Source organism: Recurvomyces mirabilis (genome assembly GCF_035927965.1).
Source record: "Recurvomyces mirabilis strain CCFEE 5264 chromosome Unknown scaffold_10, whole genome shotgun sequence".
Classification (NCBI taxonomy): Eukaryota; Fungi; Ascomycota; class Dothideomycetes; order Mycosphaerellales; family Teratosphaeriaceae; genus Recurvomyces; species Recurvomyces mirabilis.
Window position 1 is genome coordinate 247464 of NW_027041944.1, and position 23216 is coordinate 270679.

Here is a 23216-nt window from a genome sequence, read left to right on the forward strand (position 1 = left end):
TCAAGATGTTGGTGACTGAAAGAAGATGAAGGCGAACCACAAAAGAAGAAGTCTTTATTCAGGGGTCAATATGCAGGATCTGATCACAAGCTGGTATACCTACGTGATGCATGTGATCGGACTCGGTCAACAGGCAGAACCGTGCGTGAACGTAGAGCCATGAATTGTGACGCAAGACTACCGCCTGCAGATGCATGACCATGAGTTCAGGCCCCAGGTCCTGTGTCCAGCTCACCTCATCCCAGCCATCTACATCGGGTCCCCAATAGCCTTGCGAAGGAGCCTGATGTGCTCCAGCATGGTAGGACTGAAGTTCTGCTCCAAGACAGCGCGTGCAGTGAGCAAATGCTCTGGGACTTGCTCGCCGTGGACATTCTTGGTAGCGACGGCGGGCGGAAGCTGCTTACCAGCCTGGCCTTCTTCGTCGGCTAAATCTGGAGCTGTAATGGGCGTCTTGCGCCTCGGCGGCTTAATGGTGTTGGCTTCACAAAGTCAGCCCCCTAGATTGGTCTCATTCAAGATGCCCATAACTTACGTGACTTGGTAGTCTTTGCGTTCGCCATGTTCTGCGTGTCTGGCGCAGGAGTCGGTGGAGTCGGAGTGGCTTGAGGTCGCTGCGTGGATGAAGCTGGAGATGAACGTCAGACAATAGCTTGATTGGATTGCGGGCTGAGCTTCACTGACCTTGCTTGGGTTGAGCTGACTTTGGGATGTTGGTATTGGGCTCATTGCCAAATATGGAAGTGCAGAGCTGCGAGCCGAGTCAGCGCTCTGGCTCTGCTTTCTAGGATAAACCATCTGCTTTCGGGGCCACCGAGCCTCGACAAGAGCGTGCGGTGCCCCTTGGCATTCGTATGGCATCAATCGAACAGTACCTGCTTGACGATCGTACAAATGGCGTGCATTTCGCGCACAGAGATGCCGGTAGCCGCCACAAACTTCTCCTCCTCAGCCTTCTCCGCAGCAAGCCGTTCGGCCTTCCATGCCTCAGCTACCGTGATGGCGCGCTGGACCATCTCCAACTTCTTGCGCTCCTCGTCCAGGTCGGCCATGACTTTTTGGTACTCACGGAGCTGTGGACCCCTGAGTGTCTGTAAAATATTAGCCTCAAGCTTGTGGTGACGAACGTAATGTTTCATACCACGCCCTGGACGACCAACACATCTTCGTTGGTAGAAGCCACCGCCGGGGTTCCGTCAGGCCTGAGCCTCTTGGTGGGATTGTCGTCCTTATCGACGGCAGTAGTGACGGAGAAGTTGTTGGGGTTGGCCTGCAGCGAAGGATCAGCTACTGGCTTCAGAAGAGCTCGACGTTGAGCGTCGCTTACCATGGGGTTGTCCACCACAGCCGGGGTGGGTGGGGCGGGAAATTTGAAGGCTTCGTGTTCGGACGTGGACCCTAAGTTGGTGTTGGCTGGCCCAGGATTGTAGGCGTCGGCTTGGTCACTGTCGACCATCCCTGAGCTTGCGAGTCCGCTGAAGGCGTTGTTGTTGAAGCCGTTGTTGTTGGAGTCGTTGTTGTTGTAGTCGTTGTTGTTGAAGCCGTTGTTGTTGGCGTCGTTGTTGTTGTAGTCGTTGTTGTTGAAGGCGTAGTTGTTGAAGGCGTAGTTGTTGGAGTCGTTGTTGTTGTAGTCGTTGTTGTTGAAGGCGTTGTTGTTGAAGCCGTTGTTGTTGAAGGCGTTGTTGTTGAAGGCGTTTTGCTCCGAGCTTTGGTCACCATAACCGTACTGCTGCGAGTCCTCGGCAGCATCGTAGGCGCCATTGTTGCCCTGATCTTCTTGATTCTGGAGGATGCCAGGCTGATCGTAAGACCACTCGCCGTACGCCGGAGGCTCAGGATACTCGGGATCGTTGGAACCGCCATCATTGCCCACTGCTCCATCAGTCTCGCCAGCAGCGTTCGCGCCGAACACTCCTATCAAGTTAGCAAGATCCAGAGCACGGAGTGTGAAGCCCTTACTGTCCCAGTCATACCCATCCTGGTTGTTGTCATACCGCATCGGGTAGTCCTCATTGCCGCCGTGATAGCCGTCAGGAGGGCCGCCTTCATCAGCCATGATGCTTCTTGAACGGAGTGTTTGTTGGTGTGGAAGAAGGTTGAACGAAAAGTCGAGCAGGGGAATGTTTGTGTTGCTTCGAAGCTTGCAGATCAAAAGGAGAAAATACTTATACTACCTTCAAACGATCAATAGGCGCTAGCGCGAACCTTATTGTGGGAAGGTCACATGCGTGTGACCTGGAGTGGGTGCTCTCATGTCGACACCATGAGCTTGGGGAGTGGAAGACCAAGTGAAGAACACCACGGCAGTGTCTTAGCTGGCGGTATGTTGGTTATATCGGAAGATGCGCCCTTACGAGTTGACAAGTAGGAAGTAGAGGCTGTACGGATATGGCGAAAGGGTCGACATGTGAAGGCCACGGAATAGGCAGGCACGCGCTGGCCGGTCCAGGGGCTGAATTTCCATCAAATTCCCTATCAAACTCATTGAAATCCTGTGCAGGGTCCCCGAGGCTGATCAGCGCGCGGATCTCGTTCATCACGGCCCATCTGTTTCCGCGCGGCGAAGCAGCATCACCTCGTGATTCCTCCTGTGATGCAGCCCATTGTGTTTGATGAAGTTCAGCATCTGCGAATTTATGCCAAGACCCGGGCATGGGTCGAAGCGCCTGCACCGACCCCCGCTCGCGTGGGAGTCGCAAAGTTCGGCCGAGCAACTGGGAGAGTTGAGGAATGCGGACGGGCAAACGCACTTTACAACCGCCCGAGCCACACACCCGTGATCAAGCAGTGATGGAGGTACATAAGATGCGGCGCCGCAATCGAATCGATGCCTGGCCAGCCCAGTCATCAACACAACCACAACATGAGTTCTACAAGAACGAAAGCAATGGACGACGAGCCACAACATGTCGTTGCGCCGCCTATGGACAGCACGACAACGCCAGCACTACCACCAGTCGAAAAGCCACAGACTGCGAATCATGCAGGCAGCATATCATCCTCGGACAGCATAGTCGAGAAGCCGGCACCAACACAAGATGAACCAAGGCCATCACAGACTGAAAGCGAATTCGTCTACCCACCTTTCAAGCAACAATGCCTCGTCATGATCGCTCTCCTCTCTGCAATCTTCCTCGTGGCCCTGGACCGTACTATCATTGCCACAGCTATACCCGCAATGACTGATGAATTCCATTCGCTCAACGATATAGGCTGGTACGGAAGTGCCTTCATGTTGACAAGCTCTTGCTTCCAACTTCTACTCGGAAGAGTCTACACTTTCCACTCCCCCAAATGGGTTTTCATACTCATGATCTTGCTTTTTGAGATCGGATCAGCGATCTGTGGAGCGGCGCCAACATCGGTTGCATTCGTAAGTACTGTATACCGAACACATTCATAGACTCACGCTAATGTCTTCACAAGATCTTCGGACGAGCAGTTGCTGGTGTTGGCTCCGCTGGAATCATGTCCGGTGCTATCATTCTCATGGTTTCCACTCTGCCGTTGGCAAAGAGACCTCTTTGGATGGGATTATTCGGGGCCATCTTTGGGGTGGCTTCGGTCGTTGGTCCGCTAGTTGGTGGAGCTTTCACAACAGACGTGTCATGGCGTTGGTGCTTCTACAGTACTGACATCGACTGCTGGGGCGAAAAAATGGGCTAACGTCAACATAGTCAACCTACCTATCGGCGCCGTCGCGATTACGGTCATTATTTTCATCTTGAAGCCTCCACAACCACAATTCAAGGGCTTGACACTGCGACAACGACTGGCAAAGCTCGATTTGCTCGGCGAGCTCTTCTTGTTCCCATGCATCATTTGCCTGCTTTTGGCACTACAGTGGGGAGGCTCGACGTAAGTATCTGACATGTTCAGCTGGAAAGACTCAACTAATGTTAATTTCAGCTACGCCTGGAATAATGGCCGCATCATCGCCCTCTTCACACTCTTCGGCGTCCTACTCATCGCCTTTGTGCTCGTCCAGATCTTCATGCAAAAGACGGCCACGATCTCTGCCTCCGTCATCAACAACCGCAGCATAATTGCAGGAATGTGGTTGACCTTCTGCATTGCCTCAACCATGCTCATCTTCACTTACTTCCTCCCAACCTGGTTCCAGGCCATCAAAGGAGTCTCCGCCGTCCAATCTGGCATTGACACCATCCCGCTTGTGCTCTCCCTAGTTGTGGGCAACATCAGCGCAGGTCAAGTCACTGGACGCTTGGGCTACTACACTTCGCAAGCATATGCTTCTGTGATCATTATGCCAATCGGCGCTGGTTTGCTTACGATGCTGAACACTACCACTGGACATTCGGAGTGGATCGGCTTTCAGATACTTTTCGGGCTAGGCATTGGGCTTGGTATGCAGCAGGGTAACATGGCGGCTCAAACCGTCTGCAAGGACCGCAAGGACGTTCCCATGGCCGTCAGTTTGATGATGTTCATGCAACAGCTTGGTGGTGCGATCTTCATTTCGGTCGGTCAGAATGTCTTCGACTCAGGTCTCGTCAGCGAGCTTGTGGGCGCGATACCTGGCATTAGTGTCGGCACGATCGTCAACACTGGGGCGACTGATCTACGTGGCATTGTACCCCCAGAAGACCTGCCTCTTTTGCTCACAAAATACAACTTCGCACTGCGGCAAGTGTGGGTTGTCGGTACGGCTATGGCTTGTCTGGCTGCGCTCGGTGCCTTTGCACTCGAGTGGAAGAGCGTGAAGGGCAAGAAAGGCGGTCCTGCTCCGAAGGCTGCACCAGATTCTGGCGATGCCCAGAAGGAGACAGCCGCACAGAGTCATGTTCCTGCCAATGAGAAGGTGTAGTTTGGATGCGAGTGCGATTCCGCGAAGCTGACTGCAGAGCGCCCTATGCAAGTCAACGTCGTTTTCGTATTCGTTCTGTCGATACAGAGGGTGGACTGAATCGATGGACCCCCTGCTAGCTTTCACGTGGTATTCTACCAATAAGCACGCCGGTCTGCTTGTGCTCGAATCCAAATTGGCTCTGTGCGTTGGACCCGCTTCCCATCGATTCAGTCCCCCTCTCTGTATCTCGACTGGACTTCCTACTCACATGCCACTCTACCGCGAGTTGTAGTTAAAACCCATGTTAGCCGCACTGGAGATAAGAGATTGATCCAAGCGTTGTGAAGCAATCTAAGCCTGTCAAGCTTTGCGTGCCGAGTCCGATCATGGAAGTTCGTCCGACGTAGGTGGAGCCGACATCATGATCGATTGGCTGGAGGGCTTGGGGTAGAACAAGCTAATGTGAGTTCATTGGTGGCACGGTACGACGACCTTCCTCATACAATCTAATGTCGTGCTTAGCCTATGGCCTTGAGTCCTCGATACTGAGGCCTTCCGGATCAACATGCTGGTCGGCGTCACCTAGCATGTCGCGTGCTGCAAGTATCTATAGTGGCCGGCGTGCTGCGCATGCGATGTACGCCTTTTCGCAGCTGTGGAGCTTGTGTGGTTTAGAGAACAATCACCATGGCGTCGCAGCGACCAGGCTTCCTGCGCACGAATACTGAACAGCATGGTGGACCAAGCATTGAACTTGGAGAGATCGATCCCAAGAAGTCTCATGGCTCACCCGAGTTTCATGATGCGGACGAGAAGGTCGGCACGACTATGGATGTCGAGCCAGCCTACGATGATGCACCACCGGAGTACGAAGATGCTGGAGATGGATTCCACAAAGTCACTGCGCCTGTTGAGACGGCCAAAGATCTCGTCACCCAGGTGCTGCACGTCGACGATGATCCGACATTGAACCCATACACGTTTCGTGTCTTCTTCTTGGGTGCGTGATTTGGAACCAAAGTGTGGTCTACATACTGACAGAAAGCCAGGCGTTGGACTATCCATCTTTGGCTCCGTCCTCCAGGAGATCTTCTACTTCAAGCCGCAAACGATCTACGTATCGGTGGTCTTCCTCTGTGTCATTGGATATGTGCTCGGAGAGGTAATGGCGGCTGCTATTCCACGAAAGGGCGTACTTCGCTACCTCAACCCGCATCCCTTCAACATGAAGGAGCACGCAGCCATCACGCTCATGGCCTCCGCCGCCGCTCAGACTGCAACTGCCACCGAGGCGCTTGCAGCTCAACAATTGTTCTACGGTGGCTACCCATCTCGAGCGGCCGGGATTTTCGTGGTGCTGTCCTCTCAACTAATCGGCTACGGACTTGCTGGCTTGCTCCGCGATGTACTCGTTTATCCCACGAAGATGTTGTGGCCTATCAACCTTCCAGTTGCCACCCTACTCGAGACCCTCCACCGTGATAAGGTGGAGACGAGGCGTAGATTGAAAATCTTCTACATCGTCTTTATTTGCATCTTTGTGTGGGAGGCTTTCCCGGAATATATATTCACCGTGCTGACGGGTTTCTCCGTGTTTTGCTTGGCGGATCAGAACAACCTCGTCTTCACCAACCTATTTGGCGGTGCATCTGGAAATGAAGGTCTCGGCTTCTTGTCGACTGGAACTATATTGCAGGGAAGTGTATCTGTGAACGTACGGGACGTCTGCTAACGATGTGCAGGTCTACAATCACCCCTGTGGTACCCTTTGCAGACTCAGATCAACCAATTGGTCGGTATCTGCGGCTGTTACATTCTGTTCATGGCTGTCTATTACGGCAACATATGGCGCTCCTACGACTTCCCCTTCCTCTCACAAGAGCTGCTGGACGGCTCCTCCAACTCCACAAACTATGTGACCTGGAACCAGTCAGCAGTTTTGACGGCGGACTTCCTGATTGACCAGGACGCTCTCAAGGCTCAGGGGATCCCGTATCTGACAGGAAGCTATATCGTCTATCTCATTACGAGTAACATGGGTCTGACGGCAGCACTGACGCATATGTTCATCTGGAATCGTGACGACATCAGGGCCGGATGGGCCTGGGCGAAGCCTGCCAATCTCAAGCGGCTTCTTCGTGCCGACACCTGGAAGTTCTGGCAGAGAGGCGAGACTCCAGAAGAACGCTTCGCTCGCAAACAAAACGACCCGGATCTCGATCCGCACTACAAGCTCATGATGAGGAATTTATACAAGGAAACACCTATGTGGTGGTGGGGTGCAGTCGTGATCATCTCGTGGGTCGCAGGTGTCGCGGCATTATACGGAATGAGGGTGAGATACTGCTGCCCGACTTGTCTGGTTACATCGAAAGCAATTGCTAACCGAGATTGCAGTCAACCCTGCCGTGGTGGGGCTTCCTTATCTCTACCATCCTCACATCAATCTTCCTTCTCTTCTTCGGCGCGCAGATGGGCATTACTGGCTTCCAGTTCAACACTCAGCCTATCTGTCAAATGCTGGCGGGCTACATGTTCCCCGGACGCCCACTCGCAAACTTCTACTTCACTTGCTACACCTACAACTCTCTCCAGATGGGCCAGCTCCTGGCCAAAGATCTGAAGCTTGCCCAATACGCTCATTTACCACCAATGTGCACTTTCATTGTGCAGATCTCCGGCTGTCTAGTTGGAGCATTATTCAACTGGGTAATGATGGTCACTATCGTCGAGAATCAGGCCACCATCCTTACCTCCATCCAGGGCAGTAACATCTGGTCAGGCCAGAATATCCAGCAGTTCAACACCTTGGCAATTGCCTGGAGTATTGCAGACGACATGTTCTCCGTCGGTGCTAGGTATCAATGGGTCACTCTATCCTTCCTCGTGGGCTTCGTTGCCCCCATCCCGCTATGGCTGGCCTATCGATATACGAAGTGGTGGCCATTCGAGTACTTTAACACTTCCATCATTCTCTGGTAAGTCGAATCCTTCCTAAAGACCGTTGGTAAGCTTGCTATCTTTTGGCTTCATGCTGAAGCTGTCAAACAGGTATTTTGGCAATTTGTTCGTCGGCATCAACTCCAGTTTGACCAGTTTCTTCATTATCGGCATCGTTGCTCAATATTACATCCGAAAATACAGGCCTCTAGCAAGTCAGCTCAATTTCCTGTCAATCTTCCGACTATGCTCACCTATCCTCTAGTTCTTCGTCAAGTACAATTACCTGGTTGCCGCTGCCCTGGACGGTGGCACTCAGGTCCTCGTCTTCATCTTCACGTTTGCTGTATTCGGCGGATCTGGCAAAGCGGTACCATTCCCGACATGGGCTGGCAACCCCGATACAAGCGTTCACAACGTCGATTTCTGTATGGTCAACCCAGCGAACAATGGTTGAGACGAGGTACCAACACCGTAGTGGAATATATGCGTATTCAATCCGCCGTTTGATATGGTGAGGCCGGAAAGGTGTACAGAGTATTAGATAGCGTGAGAAAGATGCGCTGTCACCTCAAGATGAAACCTCTGATCGCCATCCGATGTTTTATCGACCTCTACCTCCCAAGTCAGACCTATGGGCGTCTCGAATGTATGTGGATGAGTATACATCACGTGTGAAATCTCGAATCCTAATGTGGTTAGCGTCAAAAGCTCGTACGCTAAAGGCTGTCCCGAGATGCCTTTAGCCAATCAACGCACGATCGGCCACGCTAGCACCCACACATCTCTCATGCGCGGAGGGGCCAGATTTAGGAAGTAGATTGTCCCTTGTCCTACCATCTAGCCCAGATCGATATCTTAAGCCTAGAAGAACAACTTCCAAGCCGTCATGATCGTTCGCAGAGTCCGTGACGCCATGCTCTGACTACGATATCCACAGGCATGAGGGTCATCATGCTCACACCGCACACCATCTTCTTCGGTTCCTGTACCCCGCCACACGATACGCCGAGGTCGCTGAAACAAATGCAACCTGACACAGCGTGAGAAGCAGCTTGCAAAGACGACTCCGTTGGACATCGATACGATTTAGGCACAGCAGCTACCACAATGGCGGATGTACCAGCTACCATACCAGTACCACAAGATGGCTGGAAGATCGAAGGCGTCAGAGTCATCCCAGGTGATCAACTCGATGGCAACACCCCACAAACTCCAGGCATGGATCGTAAAGCAGCTGTCAACTTCGCCCGAGTCGGTGCCCAGAAGTTATGGGCAGGCACAGTATGACGACACCAGCAGCTGAACACTTCTTCTCGTAGCTGAACAACGCAGGTACACATCCACCCTGACGCGAAGACTGGAGTTCATCACCATGGCCACCTTGAGTCCGTGATCTACGTTCTGAAAGGGAAGGCACGTATGCGATGGGGTGAGAAGCTCGAGTTCACGGCTGAGGCTGGACCTGGCGATTTCATCTACGTACCGCCTTATGGTATGGCAACGATCAAGCGGCCTTCCGGATGTCTGAGGCTAACGCTCATACAGTACCACACCAAGAGATCAACGCCTCAGCGGACGAGAAGCTCGAATGTGTGCTAATGCGAAGTGACAGCGAGGCTGTTGCTGTGAATTTGCCTGATGTTGAGCCGATCGAGAAGCCAGAGACGGTGCATTGGGTCGACCCAACACACCCTCATCCTCATGGGCATGATCATAGTCACTGACGAAAGCAATGGCTTGAGTATACTATGCCGCTCTCAGTTTCAAACAGTCGTGACCCACAGCTGCGTCTGTCGGCCAGACCGTCTTAGCTGTGAACAATGGCTTGCTTGAACTCGTGAAAGGCGCGAACTTCACCCAGCTGTCGTACGACAACATTGATAGCTGTATGCGAAGGTTAAGCATGCTCAAAAGCTTTGCTTATTCGAAATTCAGCATTTGAGGCGTGCGTCGCTTTTGCCAGCTGTGACGAGACCTTCAGCTCACAGCCACAGAACACATGGATTGGTGCCCGCCAGCAGCCACGACTCTTTGCTGATTTCCACGCAACCTGAATCCCCAATAGTGCTTGAACGTGGGAATTCGAGATGCATCGCGACAGGTCGCAGTGAGCTGACCTAGGTACGCAGTAACATGCTGAGGAGAACATTTAGACGACCCTGAAGTTGGTATATATGTCTGCGAAACCTCCCATGTTCCACAAAACCACCTCTTGACTTGATCACTTCTAACAATACCCGAAGACCACCAATACACGATCAACATGTCTTTCCCATCCCAACCAGCATTCATCTACGAGGGCGGCTGGGTGAGCTAGCAGCCATCATAAGCCCAAAAGCGTTTTGCCGCTGATTTAATTACAGTCCGACGAGACACGTAAGCACCCAGCGTCTAAATGGCTCGAGAACTACACTACCAAGGTGATCGACACGGGTCTCCAAGGCAAATCCGCAGATGGCATAGGCCACACAAAGGACTGGACCTACCAGAAGTCCACTGGCGAAGTCATCGAGGGTAACGAGAAAGCGTGGAAAGCGCTCCAAGAGACTTACGCACCATTCAAGGAGCATCTGCATGATCCCAAGCACGTGGCCATCTGGGAGACCAAAGATGGTTGGGCTATGTACGGCGTGGCGTCCGTGTATTATAAGTTGCAGGTTCCTGGCGAGGGAGGTGTCAAGGGTCCTCACGGGAAGGAGTGGGATGGTGTATCACCTGGAGCTTTCTACTTCGATATTGTCAAGGCGGGTGGAGACAAACTTCAGCTCAGAAGGACGAATATCTTCAACGACCCTAGCGCAGCACTCGTGCAGATGTTGAAGAGAGGTATGTTGAAACCGGAGCAATTGATGGGTTGAGTATGTGTCAAAGCAGTGTCACGGTAACTGTCTAATGGTCAATATGTCTGGCAATGCTTACTTGATATCCTTGCTTTGAACGATAGTGGCAAAAGCATCTCCAAGCTCAGTCATTGTCATCTTCGTCGCTTCAGCACCAGTAGCACCAGGGATGTCTCTGTCTCCCACCGCATCCTCAGCAACCAGGACGTCGTACCCCAGACGATCCGCATCTCTGGCAGTGGTCGACACGCAGACGTGGGCCTGGCACGAGTCAGCATCTGATAAACCCTGATCAAGCCATATTGCCCAAACTCACCATATACCCCGTCAAGACGACCTTCTTCGCACCGGTTCCCTGCAGATAATCGTGCAACTCCGTATCGGCAAAAGAGCTCGGATGCAACTTCTCAATATACTTCTCACCATCCTTCGGCTTCAGTTCATCAAACTCCTTCGCCAATGGTGTGTCTGGTGTGAACACCGGTGCTCCATCAGGCACCTTGTGGACAACATGCACGACTTTACCACCAGCCGAACGGTACTTTTCTAGGAGCTGAGAGATGGCTTTGCGGGACTCTGGAGCGTTGGATACCTTAAGCTTGCCTTCGGCGTATTCGTTTTGTGCATCGATTATGATCAGGGCGCTATCTGAGGGGCTGGCGGTCGATGGCTGCATGCCCACAAGGGAGCGGAAGGATGCTGCGGACGACATGTTTGTGTTGATGTGTTTGGGGGCCTGTAGGTATGAAGATAGGTATGTACGAGAGAGAGAGATACACGATGTACCTACCTTTGCTGCAACTGCCTCGGACTTGTGCTAGAAGAAATGCCCATGACGATGTTCGTCTGGACTCTTGTCAGATGCAGCCCCGCAATCAATCGTAGTGGGGTGTGACCCGGTCGGGCGGCGGGAGAGCTGTGGATCTTGTATTAACCGCGAGATGGTGAAATGCAATCGAGTATGTGTATGCGAGATAGACAAGGGCAATGACCAGGATTAACGATCTGACATTGATAGGAGAAGTGCCATATAAATTATTCATACCAAGACCCATCATCACTCGTATCTACCTAAGCACTAGCAGTATCATTATACCCGACCCCTAACCCGACAGGACAGTTCGGAACATTCTTCTGCCAACTAGCCGCCTGCTGAGCATAAAGAGGCAAATAGCTGTTCGTCGTGAAAGCCTTGGGCAGATAATAGCTCACATCACTCATGCTGTAACTTCCTCCTGCAGCTTTCAACGCATTGATCACATCGCTGGCGATAAAGTCCAAAAACACCAGGTCGACGGAGATAGGCATACTGCCGTTGGTTGGAAAGGAACCATTTGCCTGGAAGTCGTTGGGAGTGCTGTAGTAAGGAATCTTGCTATGCACGGTGTCGTCGCCGTCTGTGCCGAAATCGTCTGTTGTCGTATACCCGGGTGCACTGACAGTGTTCTGACGGCGGATGATCCGGCCAGTACTGCGCTTATTCAAACTACCATGGACTTCCGTGACAGGTGGGTCTACACAGGCGTCTTGTCCTGACAAGCTGGGGTTGTAGAAGTCGAAGTCGCGCGAAGAGAGATCACGCTTCTCGTAGGCTCCAGCGTTCAGGGCACCGAGAACCGTGCTGGCTAGAGCGAAGGGGACGTTGGGAATGAATTCAAAGGAGTCGGTGAAGGGAGAGACGATAAAGGAGTCGTCGTAGGTGAAGGGTCCTTTGATCAGATCGAAGCGGACGGAGCCAGTGTTGAGAATGATGATGCGGGGGATGTCGGCACGGGTCTTGTTGATGACTACGGCGGAGAGTGCTTCTGTGAGCACGGTATAGATGCTGCCGTTGCTGAGGAAGGGCGCACAGCTGATGCACCAGGTCTGAGGAGCACAGCCGTATAGAGAAGTCAGATTTAATTCATGGCGGGTTTCGGTAATGTTCTCCGTCACGCTCAAGCCCTTGCTGGTGTCGAAAGTGCGAACCTGGCTGCCTTCGGCGTGATACTCGAATGTCAGGCGATTCCAATCTAGGTAGCGGCGAGAGTAGAGTAGGTTCGATGCACTGGTAGAAGTAGCAAGCGCGACAGTCTTTGTGCTAGTGGAGGTGGAGTTGACCTTCTTGGCTGGAGTGCTCGGGTTCGGGACACCCACAGGGTTGGCGCAGCCACGGTAATGGGAGCTGTTTAGACCGCTCATACTGAACCAGCCAAGAGTCTCACAGTACCGGCCGGATTCCAAAGCAGTGGACTTGTCATCGTAGACAGCAAAGTCTCGGACGTGGGAGTGGCCACCAAAGAACTGGATGGGTGTGTTCGGATGCACAGCTCGGATAGCATTGAAGATGGTGGAGAAAGTGCTCGAGCTGTCTGTAGGCCTGGCTGGGTTGTGGCCTAGCACCATGAAGAGATCAATAGACTCACTGGTGTGAAGAGCATCCTGGAACCAAGTCTGATTGACCATCTGAGCGGCCTTGATCACCTTGGAGGCGTTGCTATTGCCTGTGAAGTCATATAGCACGCCAAAGGACATGATGCGTGTGCCCTTGGGTGTGAAAAAGTAGCGATGCGTCTTGCCAATGTACTCATAGGTCGAAGTGTTCGGGTTAAAGATCTGCACATTGCTCGTGAGATAGTGCTCGCCATGATGACGGCTAAAGTTGTAGAAGTGCTCGTATGCGATGTTTGATATGTAGAGCTCGTGGTTGCCGATCGTGAGGAGGTCATAGTTGATGTTCTGCCAGGTATTATTAGCTTTTGCCATCAAGGTGTCCATCTCCACCACGACACGCCTCGAATATAGGATTGCTAAGCACGCCGTTGGGAGATGTGGCGTCCGACAGGCCAGCCCCATCGTGCAAGTCCTACAAAGTCGTCAACAACCTCGCCGCTGCCAAGATCCTCCGCCAATGCTTACACCAGTATCCACAACCAACAAATCGACATCATACGCCTCCGCCTTCTTCCTCATGTCCTTCACGAAGCTCGCGTAATCTCCCCAGTCACTACCATAGTTCTTCTCCTTCAGGTGTCCTTCCAACCATCCATGAGTATCAGTCGTGTGGATCACATTCAGCTGACCCCAAGCCAAAGGCGCGCGAGGCAAAGAGGAGGCATTCTGGGCTTCCGGTTGCATGCGGCGAACATTGCGAGTCTGGATGATGTCTCGCTCAGAATGTTCGCACGACTCGCAGGCCACGGTCGTGCTGACCAGGCTGGCCGCGAAGGCGATGGTGAGGAATCTCATCGCCGCTAGGACCAAGAAGAGGATGAGGAAGATGAGGAGTACTTACCGTCGCACAACGGCGAGCTCGAGGAGGACTATATGGGCCTCTTGAACATGAACTCGAGCCATTCATGCATGCAAGAGTCAGTCGACATCACGGTTCAGCAGATGACGCTGTCGACGTGCATATTGACCACTTTTCTGCACCACGGACGACCATGCTGCCATCAGGCACACGACCTCGAAGCACGTGGGCGGCATACCAAGAAAGTAGCAAGCAAGTAACTCATGCAAGCCGCTCGCCTTGTCGTGCTTATCCTGCAGGTCGGGCCTGCCAAGCATGCGGAATTTCCGATCCTATGTGGCGGGCTGAACTCCACCTGCCTGATGTGGCCTGGCGCCGAGATCAGACGAAGCTGGATCCTGCTCAGGCACGATGGTGATGCTTCGGAAGCACAGCAATATCGACTCATGCGTTGATACGGCCAGCGAGTGAACAGTCCGGATAGTGCTCGATACCATTCGGTGAGTGATCTGTTTCAAGGGCCGGTATAATCGACCATGCTGCAATGCCACCAGGACCGTGAAGTAGCTATCCCACGACAGGACCTTATGACCGAGCCGACCGGGATGTGACACGAATCAGGTTCATTGCCCAAGTTATGGACTTCACCCTGCTTCAGACCGGCGATCTTATTGTCTTGTGCCATGGCACGATTATGGCGTCGTCAACTCGGTAGGCCATGACCATAGGCGGTCGCCGTTCAGAGTATACACTATGGACCTGAGAGTAGACAAGCCCGACATATCAAGGATCATGAGCCTACAGGACGATTAGATCAATTACCCGGAGTAGACTGACCATACAACATCCACGACTTATATATTGTCTCAATGGAGCTTCCAGAGAAGTAGATTTCTGGTAACTTCCGTCTGGAGGACAAATATGCGGAGGGTAGTCGCTGCCAGAGAGCATCGGGGTCTGCGGCCCATGCAGACAGCTTGAATCGAAGCTTGTTTGAGGTCTCTGTGATAGTAGCTTTGCACCGACTGTGCAAGGCTGGTTTGCGACACCCTCGTATGGCCAAGTCCATCCGCCGAGCCGTCCACAACAGCACCGGCGTATGGGTGTCTTGTTGCTGTAGCCGAGGAAAGAATTCGGTGGCTGCCATTAAAGAGCATGGCCAAGCTCTACTGGCCTCTTGATTTGAGGACCAAGGCCTTGATCGTTGACTCGGCATGAATGTCCGGATCGAGCCTCGAAATCTTGCTACTCAGGCTTGATGCAATGAGAGATGGCGTGATGGCTGAGCTGGGCGGTATACCCTCGCTGCAGTGTTTACTGCATAGCCAGAAGTCCCTCTGCATGGCAAAAACTGCTTCATAAAGGGATGTAGCCGGCGTGCTCCGTAAGCATTCTCTCGTGGTCGAGCAGCAAGGACTTGAAGGCCATAAATAATGCAGTGACCTGAATCGCAACCCCATTGTGTGGCATATCGCATCATGCGAACAGCGCCCGAGGTCATCGCCAACAATATCTCCTTGCTCTTCACCACTGCCGGCCTTCTGCTACGGTACACGCATCGCACAACATGAGAAGATACGAAGCTGTTGCTCTTGCTTGCCATCTACTGCCATCTCCGAAAGTCACAGTGGCTTCATAGGCAGTGCTCGGAGGTAGTGCGAGGTGGATCGAGTTGGTCATGCCGAGTGTTGCGCCTTGCAGGGTCTTGAGTACGATCGCGGCGCATTTGGGTCTGCTCGTCGATGAGCTTGAGAAGCTAACGGCTCACTGTGATATTGCTGAATTTCGCTGACGCTGTGGCGAAGATCACGATGACCTGTAGCGGGCATGCATCGGTGCGTTGTTTACTCGAGCTCTGCGCCGTTCTGCGGCAGGTCGCAGGGATGATCTGCTGATGCTGTGGGCTTGCTGTATTGTCGTGAGCTCTGAAGTCTGCATATCGACGGCAGGTGGAAAGTGGCTTATGCAAGGGGTGATCAAGATATGCAAGTCCGGCAACCTTACTGTGACTGCCTACTCCAAACACGAGCTGCTCGCATCACAGTGTGTTTTGATGGCATTTCATCGCTCTGGGCACGATCCGACTCGATGGTCGATTGCACATTGGCCGCGATCGAGGCGAACGATGATGGCGGGCGTGGTCGTCGGCTTGTGCTACAGCTACCATCACAACAGAAGATGTCCTGCTATACATGGAGAGTGGAATGATCTTAATGTCAGTCGCTGCTCGCTCGTACTGCTTGCAGTCGCCGCCGCCGTGGACTAGATCACGTAGCTTGCCCACGTCGTGTGACGGAGGACGTCCTTCTCCAGGCCTTAACACAACGGTCAAGGACGTGATGAAAATATCATCGCCCCTCTACTGTGAGCAGCATGTCGCTGGCAACACGAGTGCAAGAAGGCGAGGCCACTGGGGCATCCCGCTGGGCATATTGCGTACAATCACTCCAAAGGGCCTACCTACCACCTCGCAATTCATCAGCTTCCTCGCAGAACACGATCATTCTTCTCCAGCCTCGAGTACAAGACTCAAGCTCTGATGAAAAAGGAGTTGATGCTAGCGAGTAACCATGCGTACAAGTTTGAGGTTTGCAGCGCCATTGAGCAACGTTAATGGTATCAATCAAACATTGCGCCGCACGACCGACAACGCGAGCCAGCAGCCGTCCAGGTGCTCGGCAGGTCGACGATACCCCTTGGATCCGGCCACGCCGGACCATCATCACGTCCGGGGTCGGTGGTCTGCTATTCTTGAGCAGCAGGCTACACGACAGAGGTACTCATGGACCTCCCTCCTTTGAACGGGCCGGCCCTCTAGCTCTATGAGTTTATTGCCGAAGGAAGAAGAAGGTGTTGAGAGGAGCGAGGCAAAATATCTATTCGACTTGTGGTGGTACGTGCGCCTAGCGCTATCTACGGAGCTGTACAGTGCTCCGAAGACATTTCCTGCGGGCATACTGTGTGGTCCGTAGCTTGCTGGCGACGACGTGCTTGTTGATTGGCTGCTCTCATGGCGGCGAGGTTGAGTGGGTCTGACGGTGTCGAGCCTCCGCCGAAAGCTGAAGCAGCGCAACTCGGGGCCATGAAGGAGATCTTGCTTTCGCCTGGAAAGGAGCAAGCAGGAAGAGGTCGTACGTGAAGGAGCACAGAGGCAGTGCTACGACTTCATGCCCCATTGTCTGTCTCGCCACGAACAGTCGCTCCTTCGACGGCTTTCTGCATGCTGCCCATGGAGTCGGATGGGCGCTCTGGCCGATATGAGGGCTTTCTCTACTCGCAGACCTCCTGGGTCGTGAGGAGCATGTGATCACATTTTCGTGCCTCGATGCTCTGATCCGTGGTCTTCAAGAACGTCGCGGTCTCTCTAACAATTGATGTGGGATGCATTATTCACTACATTTCATCACTCGAGCCATGTCTGCCACACCACTCCAAGACAGAAGGGTAGCATTCTGATCTTCGGGCATCTCGCTACCATAAGTTGCACCTTGACTACCTGGATGGTGGCATGTTAACGTAGTACATTTGAGTGTACAGTGAGAGCTAGACGCGAGGCAGCAAGTAGACTGCGACCATTCGACGGCCATGCCACACGATGTGGGCACCTGATGGAAGACACGAGATCATCAACCATGCTAGTGGCTTCATGAGATCTTTCTTCAATAGCACAGCGGCTCACCAGCTCTCCCATCACTGAGCAATTCTTCTTCAATCACTTGAAGGGTGCCTTGGTAGCATAAGTACCTCTGATCTTTCGTGAGATCTACTCAGAAGCCACGTCCACACTGCAGAACTCGTTGTAAGTACTTGACGGGCTACACGAAGGCTGCAGCTATCCCAGAGCCCCCTAGCACCATTCCTTACACTGACTGGCAAGTCGTCAGCTCGAAATCATATCGTGGCCTGTGGGAGCTCTAATAAATACAGTATCTTGAGTTATGGCTATCTCACTGTCGTGAGGCTCGAATGAAACACTGAATGGTGATACATCAACTCAACCCACTCTAGGTATTTGCACGATCTATCATGGCAATCAACCTATAGCGATCTCGGCGTCGTGGTATTTACTCGAAATACAGACTGGTCATATGCCAGCTGAACTCACTCTGGCTATTCATGAGACCTATTCACATCATGCCTTCGCCCTCCCTGCAAAACAAGTGGTCCAAGCTTCACAGAGTCATTATAAGTTGCCGCCAGCTTCTATCAACAAACACTTTCTCTTACGCGTGGACGATTTATCATTCCACTGCCTCCCAGTACAATAGCTCTTCATCACTTCAACTCCTCCACGATCAGAATGACCGACGACCAGCCCGACAAATTCCCAGCCTACCACGGCGGCGATGTCTCCATCATGATCTCTCCTACCCAGCCACTTTATCGCCTCTACCGCAACGTCCTGATCGAGCACAGCTCTACCTTTAACGACATCCTCACCACAGAGACAGCGGCGAAGCTCAGCCAAGCCGCGATCAAGAAGGGACGCCGCATTAAGTACCACCTCGAGCTCAAGATGGTCAAGAACAGGGATGCGATACCGCATTTCAACCTCGAGCAGTATTTGATAGACGAGCGTGGTCAGTTCAATAGCCCTACTTCAAAGGTGATTGCTTTCCAGAACGGCTTACCACAAGACCCTTACCATATTGTGAGTCTTGACATATAACGGATACCGTACCGCACCCGCTCACACTATCGCACAGGCTTGGGACGCCGTCCTTGGCGCTCTGAACAACATACCCCTCCACCTGGGCGATTTTGGCAAGGACACTCTCACCGACATCCTCAACAATGCCGTCAGGATCACGGAGGTCGCTGAGCATCTCGACTGCGTGAGTGAAGTCGAAAGATTGGACTATGCGAGCAACACTGACATCATGAAGATCCCAGTCATCACTCAACCCATCGAGGCCATCTTCCTCTCTACAGGCCAGGTCGTTCAAAAGTCGATCTACAGTAACCCTGTGGCATGGCTCGACTTCGCCTACCGAATCCGCTCCAAGATCCTGTTCCGTGAAGCGCTCATCCACGCCACCGCCCAGTACTTTACTACACAGAGCCGGGACAACCTGTCGAGTCTTGACGACCATGTCCACGCTTTCCTCAAGAAGAAGGCTGAACGCATGAAGAAGAGCGTCAAAGACAGCTTCCTCCAGATCATGACTTACTTGCCGAACTACATGCACCGCGAGGAGTCTCTTGGTCGTGCTGACAAGGACAGCATCGGCCAGGCGAGCTACGCAAAGCAGGTCTACGAATGGCAAGCTCTCAACATCATCCGTACGTGGGTCGGCATGCAGATCGCGTGCGATGAGACACATCAGGCTCAAGACATGGGCAAGAGTGTAGTCGATCCAATCATGCAAGGTGGCAACGCCTACTTGAGTAAGCCCGACCTCGTCGACTTCCACAGATTCTGCCCGATGACGAGCAAGGGCAAGAATGCGCTCGAAGACCGCATCAATTTGATCAAGGAGAACATCAAGGGGTTTCTCAAGGTACCTCACTGCACATAACGTACAACATCTACACCTACTGACAGTACCACAGCCTCTCACGAAGAACATGTCGCAGCTGGATCTCAAAGGCTTGAAGGTCGAGTATTTTACCTGCGTCAGGGTCGATCACGACGAGTACCCGTGGGACACAAACGCGCAGGCTCACAACCAGATTCAGCGCGACACGAGCGACGGTGCTGGGGAGAAAGAGGATGATGAGTACAATGAGTACGGCGAAATGATTCCTGAGTGTGATGAGGAGGATGAGGAAATGGAGAGCGAGGATTGAGAAGCAGTGCGAGGCATTCACGGAGATTTGAGGAAGGCTGAAAGGGCGGAAGTGCGGCTTGAGAATTGAGCTGGTGATGAGCTCTTTTGTAATGCTGCATATGATGAGGCTACTTGGACGGCAGAGATTGGCGTACTTCGCAGCTGGATATGAAGGGCATGCTGCGCTCGGCGTCCTGATAGTCCTTCTTCGAGAGGCTGATGAGTATCGGCGGCTCAATCATGCCGCTGGTCCCACGACTCTAGCTGTTCAACTCTCATCCACCTATTCTGTGTCGTTCGCCTCGCAACAGTATTTTCTCCGCGCGCTTATTCGTCCCGAACATCGTCATGAAGGATTTTCGTCGCTCGCCTCCATCCAGGATACAGACATGGAGGCAAAGATGTTTGGCTCCTCTTCAAACACAGGCAAGACATAACGCTTTCTCTTCGCAAGCACTGCTTTCAGCTTATTCGTGATGCCTTTGTAATGAGTTTCCCAGAAGTCAGGCACGAGCTGGTCTAAGCTCATCGATCGTTCGGCATGCATGATCTCCTCATCGGTCTTCTTGCTGTCGTCTTCAGCTCGCTCAAAACACGAGCCGATGTACAGCGCAGGCTCAGGCGAAAGCAAGGTCAGAGCACCGTGGGAAGTCATATCCATGCAAGGCTCAAAGACGAAGCAGGAGCTTGACATGTGGTCATCAGCTTCGCCTATGGATCCGCCCACCGGATCATCCTTGGTCCTCTTCTCAGCAAATAGAGTACGAATGCTTTTGTCGCGCAAGAAATCTATGTCAAGTGCCGTGTACACCGGATCCTGCGCCAGGATAATAACTTGGTGCTGTTGTTGATCCTGCAAGTGTTGCACAATGTCCACAAAAGCGGCAAATTGCGTCACGCTCCTTTGCCTTGAGGCCCAGTTGTCTCGACTGAAACTTCCGGTAGCTAGGCAAATCGCTTCGGTGATAGCCCATCCTCCTTCCGGAACCTGCTTATCGATGATTGCCAGTGTTTCTTTACGACAGGAACTCTGCCGCCAGGCTTTCGACTTGGTGGCGAAATCTGCTCGCAGTTGGTCTAGAGTCAGGTCCATGAGTGGTGGATTTAGTCCACGCCGATATGCAGGCGTGCGACCTTTGCCACGACCAATTTTGCACCAACCATCTCCAAGTGCCTCCTCGACGCCGTGGGGCATACTGTGCGAATCAATTAGATCGATAATGTGCTTGTCCATCAAGTCGACTCGCGCCCCGGGAGAGTGTAAGATATCGCGGAAAGCCATGCTCGGGTGCTTGAAGGTGACGAGAGTTTAGAGAAAGATCGGACCGAGTGAGGGTATGTCGAGCACTGATGAAGGGGTTGCAAAAGCACTAAGATGGCATACCGGATTCGTCGAAGCATTGAAAAGAGACATTCTGATACATACCTGATCCTGAGTAGACCAAAGTAGCTTGCCTGTGAGTGAAATGGACTGCTAGCTCAGGCCATGGTTGGTAGTCTCCGCTCAAGATAAAGAACGAAACAGAAACTGAAACTATGAAGTGGATTAATTGTTTACGGATCAACAATGTTCCGTTTCCCAGAACCATCCAACTTACTCCTTTGTCTCCACGTGCAAGGAGAAGACCACAATGCATTGTGGCCTGCCGCCCATAATGGTCATGGGTACTTCATACACTCTTTCAGGACGGCCAAATCAACTATGCCATTGTCGCTACTGGTAGCTGGTCTGCGGGCATACAAGTACCCGACACGTCGACTCGATCAGTCCTGAGCACACCATCCACTACTCAAGCAGGCTTGAAGTATCAACAAACATGATACGCGATTTCGGCCCCATCATTGCAGAGGATGACCTTGAGGGTCGGACGAAAGCCATGATCTACAATGAGTACGTTAAGTCGCATGCAGGTCAGACCAGACAGTACGGCTGTCTACTCGTCTGCTTTGGTGTCGTGGCCTTGCTCGGCTGGAGGTCACAAAGACGCGTCAATGCAGTCACGTGTGAGTACCGTAGGTGGGAAGCAGCTCAAATGGCCATGCAGAGTCGATCTGGAAGTTGGGTCAAGCTCTCTGCTTCTTCCATGAAATGGGTAGAGCATCCTCGAAAGCAGTAGGCGTAGACTGTCCAGATACTCTAGCTAAGTAACATCTCTTATCGTATACCTTGGTAGATGCTGAAACTCGCACGAATTGACCCAGTGTTGGAATATTGTGATGGCCGCTACGAAAGTGCTTGATATCAATTTCCTGACCTACATGCTGGACGCTGGAAACCAATATGAACAAAATTTTAACATCGAATCATCAAAATCACTTCTTCCCCCCCTTCTTCTTTTGGCGCCGGACCATCAGATAGTGAGACAGTCCGTAGAAGATGATCCCAATGCCGAAGCCAACTGCGAGAAGAACCACCGTCTTCTGAGTGGGAGTCAATGAGCTCGTGCCTGGAACAGTCATGTCCCTTGCTCCTACCTGAGCGATCGTATATGGTGTTGGGGCCATTGTATGGATTGGAGATGGGGGCGTCTTGAAGTTCTGACTGTGTTGTGGTGATTGTTTATGGCAGGTGGATGCTTGATGGCTGGGTATGGACTTGTATTGACCGTCTGAACAAAGGCCACATCCGAGTCCATTGTCGTCTCATGATGCCATCCCAGTGAAGGATCTTTTGTCCTTGCAAAATGTGTACCTTGTTCTTTATCAGCTTAGTACGCGGCGGAGACACTGTTGAACCCCGAGAACGACATTGTTGTCCCGTGGTATCCTTGGAAGGAATGTGCTTGTCCTCTCGGCACCAGAACAGGAGCCATACTTGAAACGCAGTCTGATCTGCAGTAGCAGTGATAGTGCATAATTTTTTTCGATCACTCCAAGATGTGAGCATCTGTGGCTTCGTCCAAGGCAAATCAAACAATGGGGATTCGATCGGCCTCGAACCTTGCCGCAGCCATGTCTGGTTGTGCAAAGTCGATACCGATCATAAAGGACAATGCCTCGCTTACCTCTCAAAGCACCGAGTCTTTTATGTAGACAAAGCGGCCCGGGCAGTTAGACAATGCTTTGTCTTGCAGTCACAACGTTCAAAGGTGGTGTCCTGGTCTTCTTCTTCTCGATCCTGACTGCCATATACATCCTTCAGCAATAAGACCATACCCTGCCAGACCCCAAAGCAAAACAAGTCTTACAGAATTCCGTCGAAATGGTTCGTACACTCTACTCTTTCAAGACTTGTCCGCACTAATGCTGTGCCGTCAACCCGGCTAGCACTTCCGAAGCACTCGAAAACTTCGACACACTCTCTGCCACTTCCCTCGACTGCTTGGACGCTCAGCTGGTCGGCTGCCACGTTTTCTCGCCCGATAGATGCCCCAGGTGCTAGGAAGAGCCCTTGGACATTCTCACAAGCATCGGTGCCGTCGGGAGGGAAGCAAATAAGCTCGCAGACCTGATCGAGAGCGTCCTAAAGGTCTACGACATCCTTGGTGCGGAATATCATGATATTCCGTTACGTATCAGAGCTCGAACAGCTGACCACGGCGATACAGAGCTCGCACACCAGCAATTTGCTCTCAATGACATGATCTTGCCGGAAGATCCGTTGATGGCAGATGTATGGC

At 52.4% G+C, this 23216-nt stretch overlaps 10 protein-coding genes across 10 annotated transcripts; 6 read left to right on the plus strand and 4 right to left on the minus strand.

Annotated features, from left to right (window-relative positions):
- Window positions 1-249: 249 nt before the first annotated feature.
- LTS14_004469 (uncharacterized protein) lies at window positions 250-2056 on the minus strand (the record flags this gene model as incomplete). Its single annotated transcript, XM_064837171.1, has 6 exons — window positions 250-482; window positions 536-628; window positions 685-751; window positions 876-1091; window positions 1142-1270; window positions 1328-2056. The coding sequence occupies 6 exons, from the start codon at window positions 2054-2056 to the stop codon at window positions 250-252; spliced, it is 1467 nt and encodes a 488-aa protein (XP_064695130.1).
- An 807-nt stretch (window positions 2057-2863) lies between these two features.
- LTS14_004470 (uncharacterized protein) lies at window positions 2864-4828 on the plus strand (the record flags this gene model as incomplete). Its single annotated transcript, XM_064837172.1, has 4 exons — window positions 2864-3373; window positions 3427-3613; window positions 3678-3858; window positions 3910-4828. The coding sequence occupies 4 exons, from the start codon at window positions 2864-2866 to the stop codon at window positions 4826-4828; spliced, it is 1797 nt and encodes a 598-aa protein (XP_064695131.1).
- A 669-nt stretch (window positions 4829-5497) lies between these two features.
- On the plus strand, window positions 5498-8015 carry LTS14_004471 (uncharacterized protein; the record flags this gene model as incomplete). Its single annotated transcript, XM_064837173.1, has 5 exons — window positions 5498-5810; window positions 5860-6524; window positions 6585-7145; window positions 7208-7788; window positions 7862-8015. 5 exons carry the CDS (start codon window positions 5498-5500, stop codon window positions 8013-8015), a joined length of 2274 nt encoding a protein of 757 aa, XP_064695132.1.
- Window positions 8016-8860: 845 nt separating this feature from the next.
- LTS14_004472 (uncharacterized protein) lies at window positions 8861-9477 on the plus strand (the record flags this gene model as incomplete). The annotated part of the gene is made up of 3 exons (XM_064837174.1): window positions 8861-9034; window positions 9086-9245; window positions 9299-9477. 3 exons carry the CDS (start codon window positions 8861-8863, stop codon window positions 9475-9477), a joined length of 513 nt encoding a protein of 170 aa, XP_064695133.1.
- Window positions 9478-10016: 539 nt separating this feature from the next.
- LTS14_004473 (uncharacterized protein) lies at window positions 10017-10611 on the plus strand (the record flags this gene model as incomplete). The annotated part of the gene is made up of 2 exons (XM_064837175.1): window positions 10017-10061; window positions 10117-10611. 2 exons carry the CDS (start codon window positions 10017-10019, stop codon window positions 10609-10611), a joined length of 540 nt encoding a protein of 179 aa, XP_064695134.1.
- A 57-nt stretch (window positions 10612-10668) lies between these two features.
- Window positions 10669-11305, minus strand: ISC1_1 (phospholipase C type enzyme; the record flags this gene model as incomplete). The annotated part of the gene is made up of 2 exons (XM_064837176.1): window positions 10669-10854; window positions 10910-11305. The coding sequence occupies 2 exons, from the start codon at window positions 11303-11305 to the stop codon at window positions 10669-10671; spliced, it is 582 nt and encodes a 193-aa protein (XP_064695135.1).
- A 359-nt stretch (window positions 11306-11664) lies between these two features.
- On the minus strand, window positions 11665-13821 carry LTS14_004475 (uncharacterized protein; the record flags this gene model as incomplete). Its single annotated transcript, XM_064837177.1, has 2 exons — window positions 11665-13311; window positions 13492-13821. 2 exons carry the CDS (start codon window positions 13819-13821, stop codon window positions 11665-11667), a joined length of 1977 nt encoding a protein of 658 aa, XP_064695136.1.
- A 4304-nt stretch (window positions 13822-18125) lies between these two features.
- LTS14_004476 (uncharacterized protein) lies at window positions 18126-19615 on the plus strand (the record flags this gene model as incomplete). The annotated part of the gene is made up of 3 exons (XM_064837178.1): window positions 18126-18476; window positions 18532-19326; window positions 19379-19615. The coding sequence occupies 3 exons, from the start codon at window positions 18126-18128 to the stop codon at window positions 19613-19615; spliced, it is 1383 nt and encodes a 460-aa protein (XP_064695137.1).
- Window positions 19616-19942: 327 nt separating this feature from the next.
- Window positions 19943-21010, minus strand: LTS14_004477 (uncharacterized protein; the record flags this gene model as incomplete). The annotated part of the gene is made up of 2 exons (XM_064837179.1): window positions 19943-20887; window positions 20981-21010. 2 exons carry the CDS (start codon window positions 21008-21010, stop codon window positions 19943-19945), a joined length of 975 nt encoding a protein of 324 aa, XP_064695138.1.
- A 403-nt stretch (window positions 21011-21413) lies between these two features.
- On the plus strand, window positions 21414-21600 carry LTS14_004478 (uncharacterized protein; the record flags this gene model as incomplete). The annotated part of the gene is made up of 1 exon (XM_064837180.1): window positions 21414-21600. A coding segment is annotated over one exon (187 nt), but the record flags the coding sequence as incomplete, so codon positions are not given.
- Between the last annotated feature and the right edge of the window lie 1616 nt (window positions 21601-23216).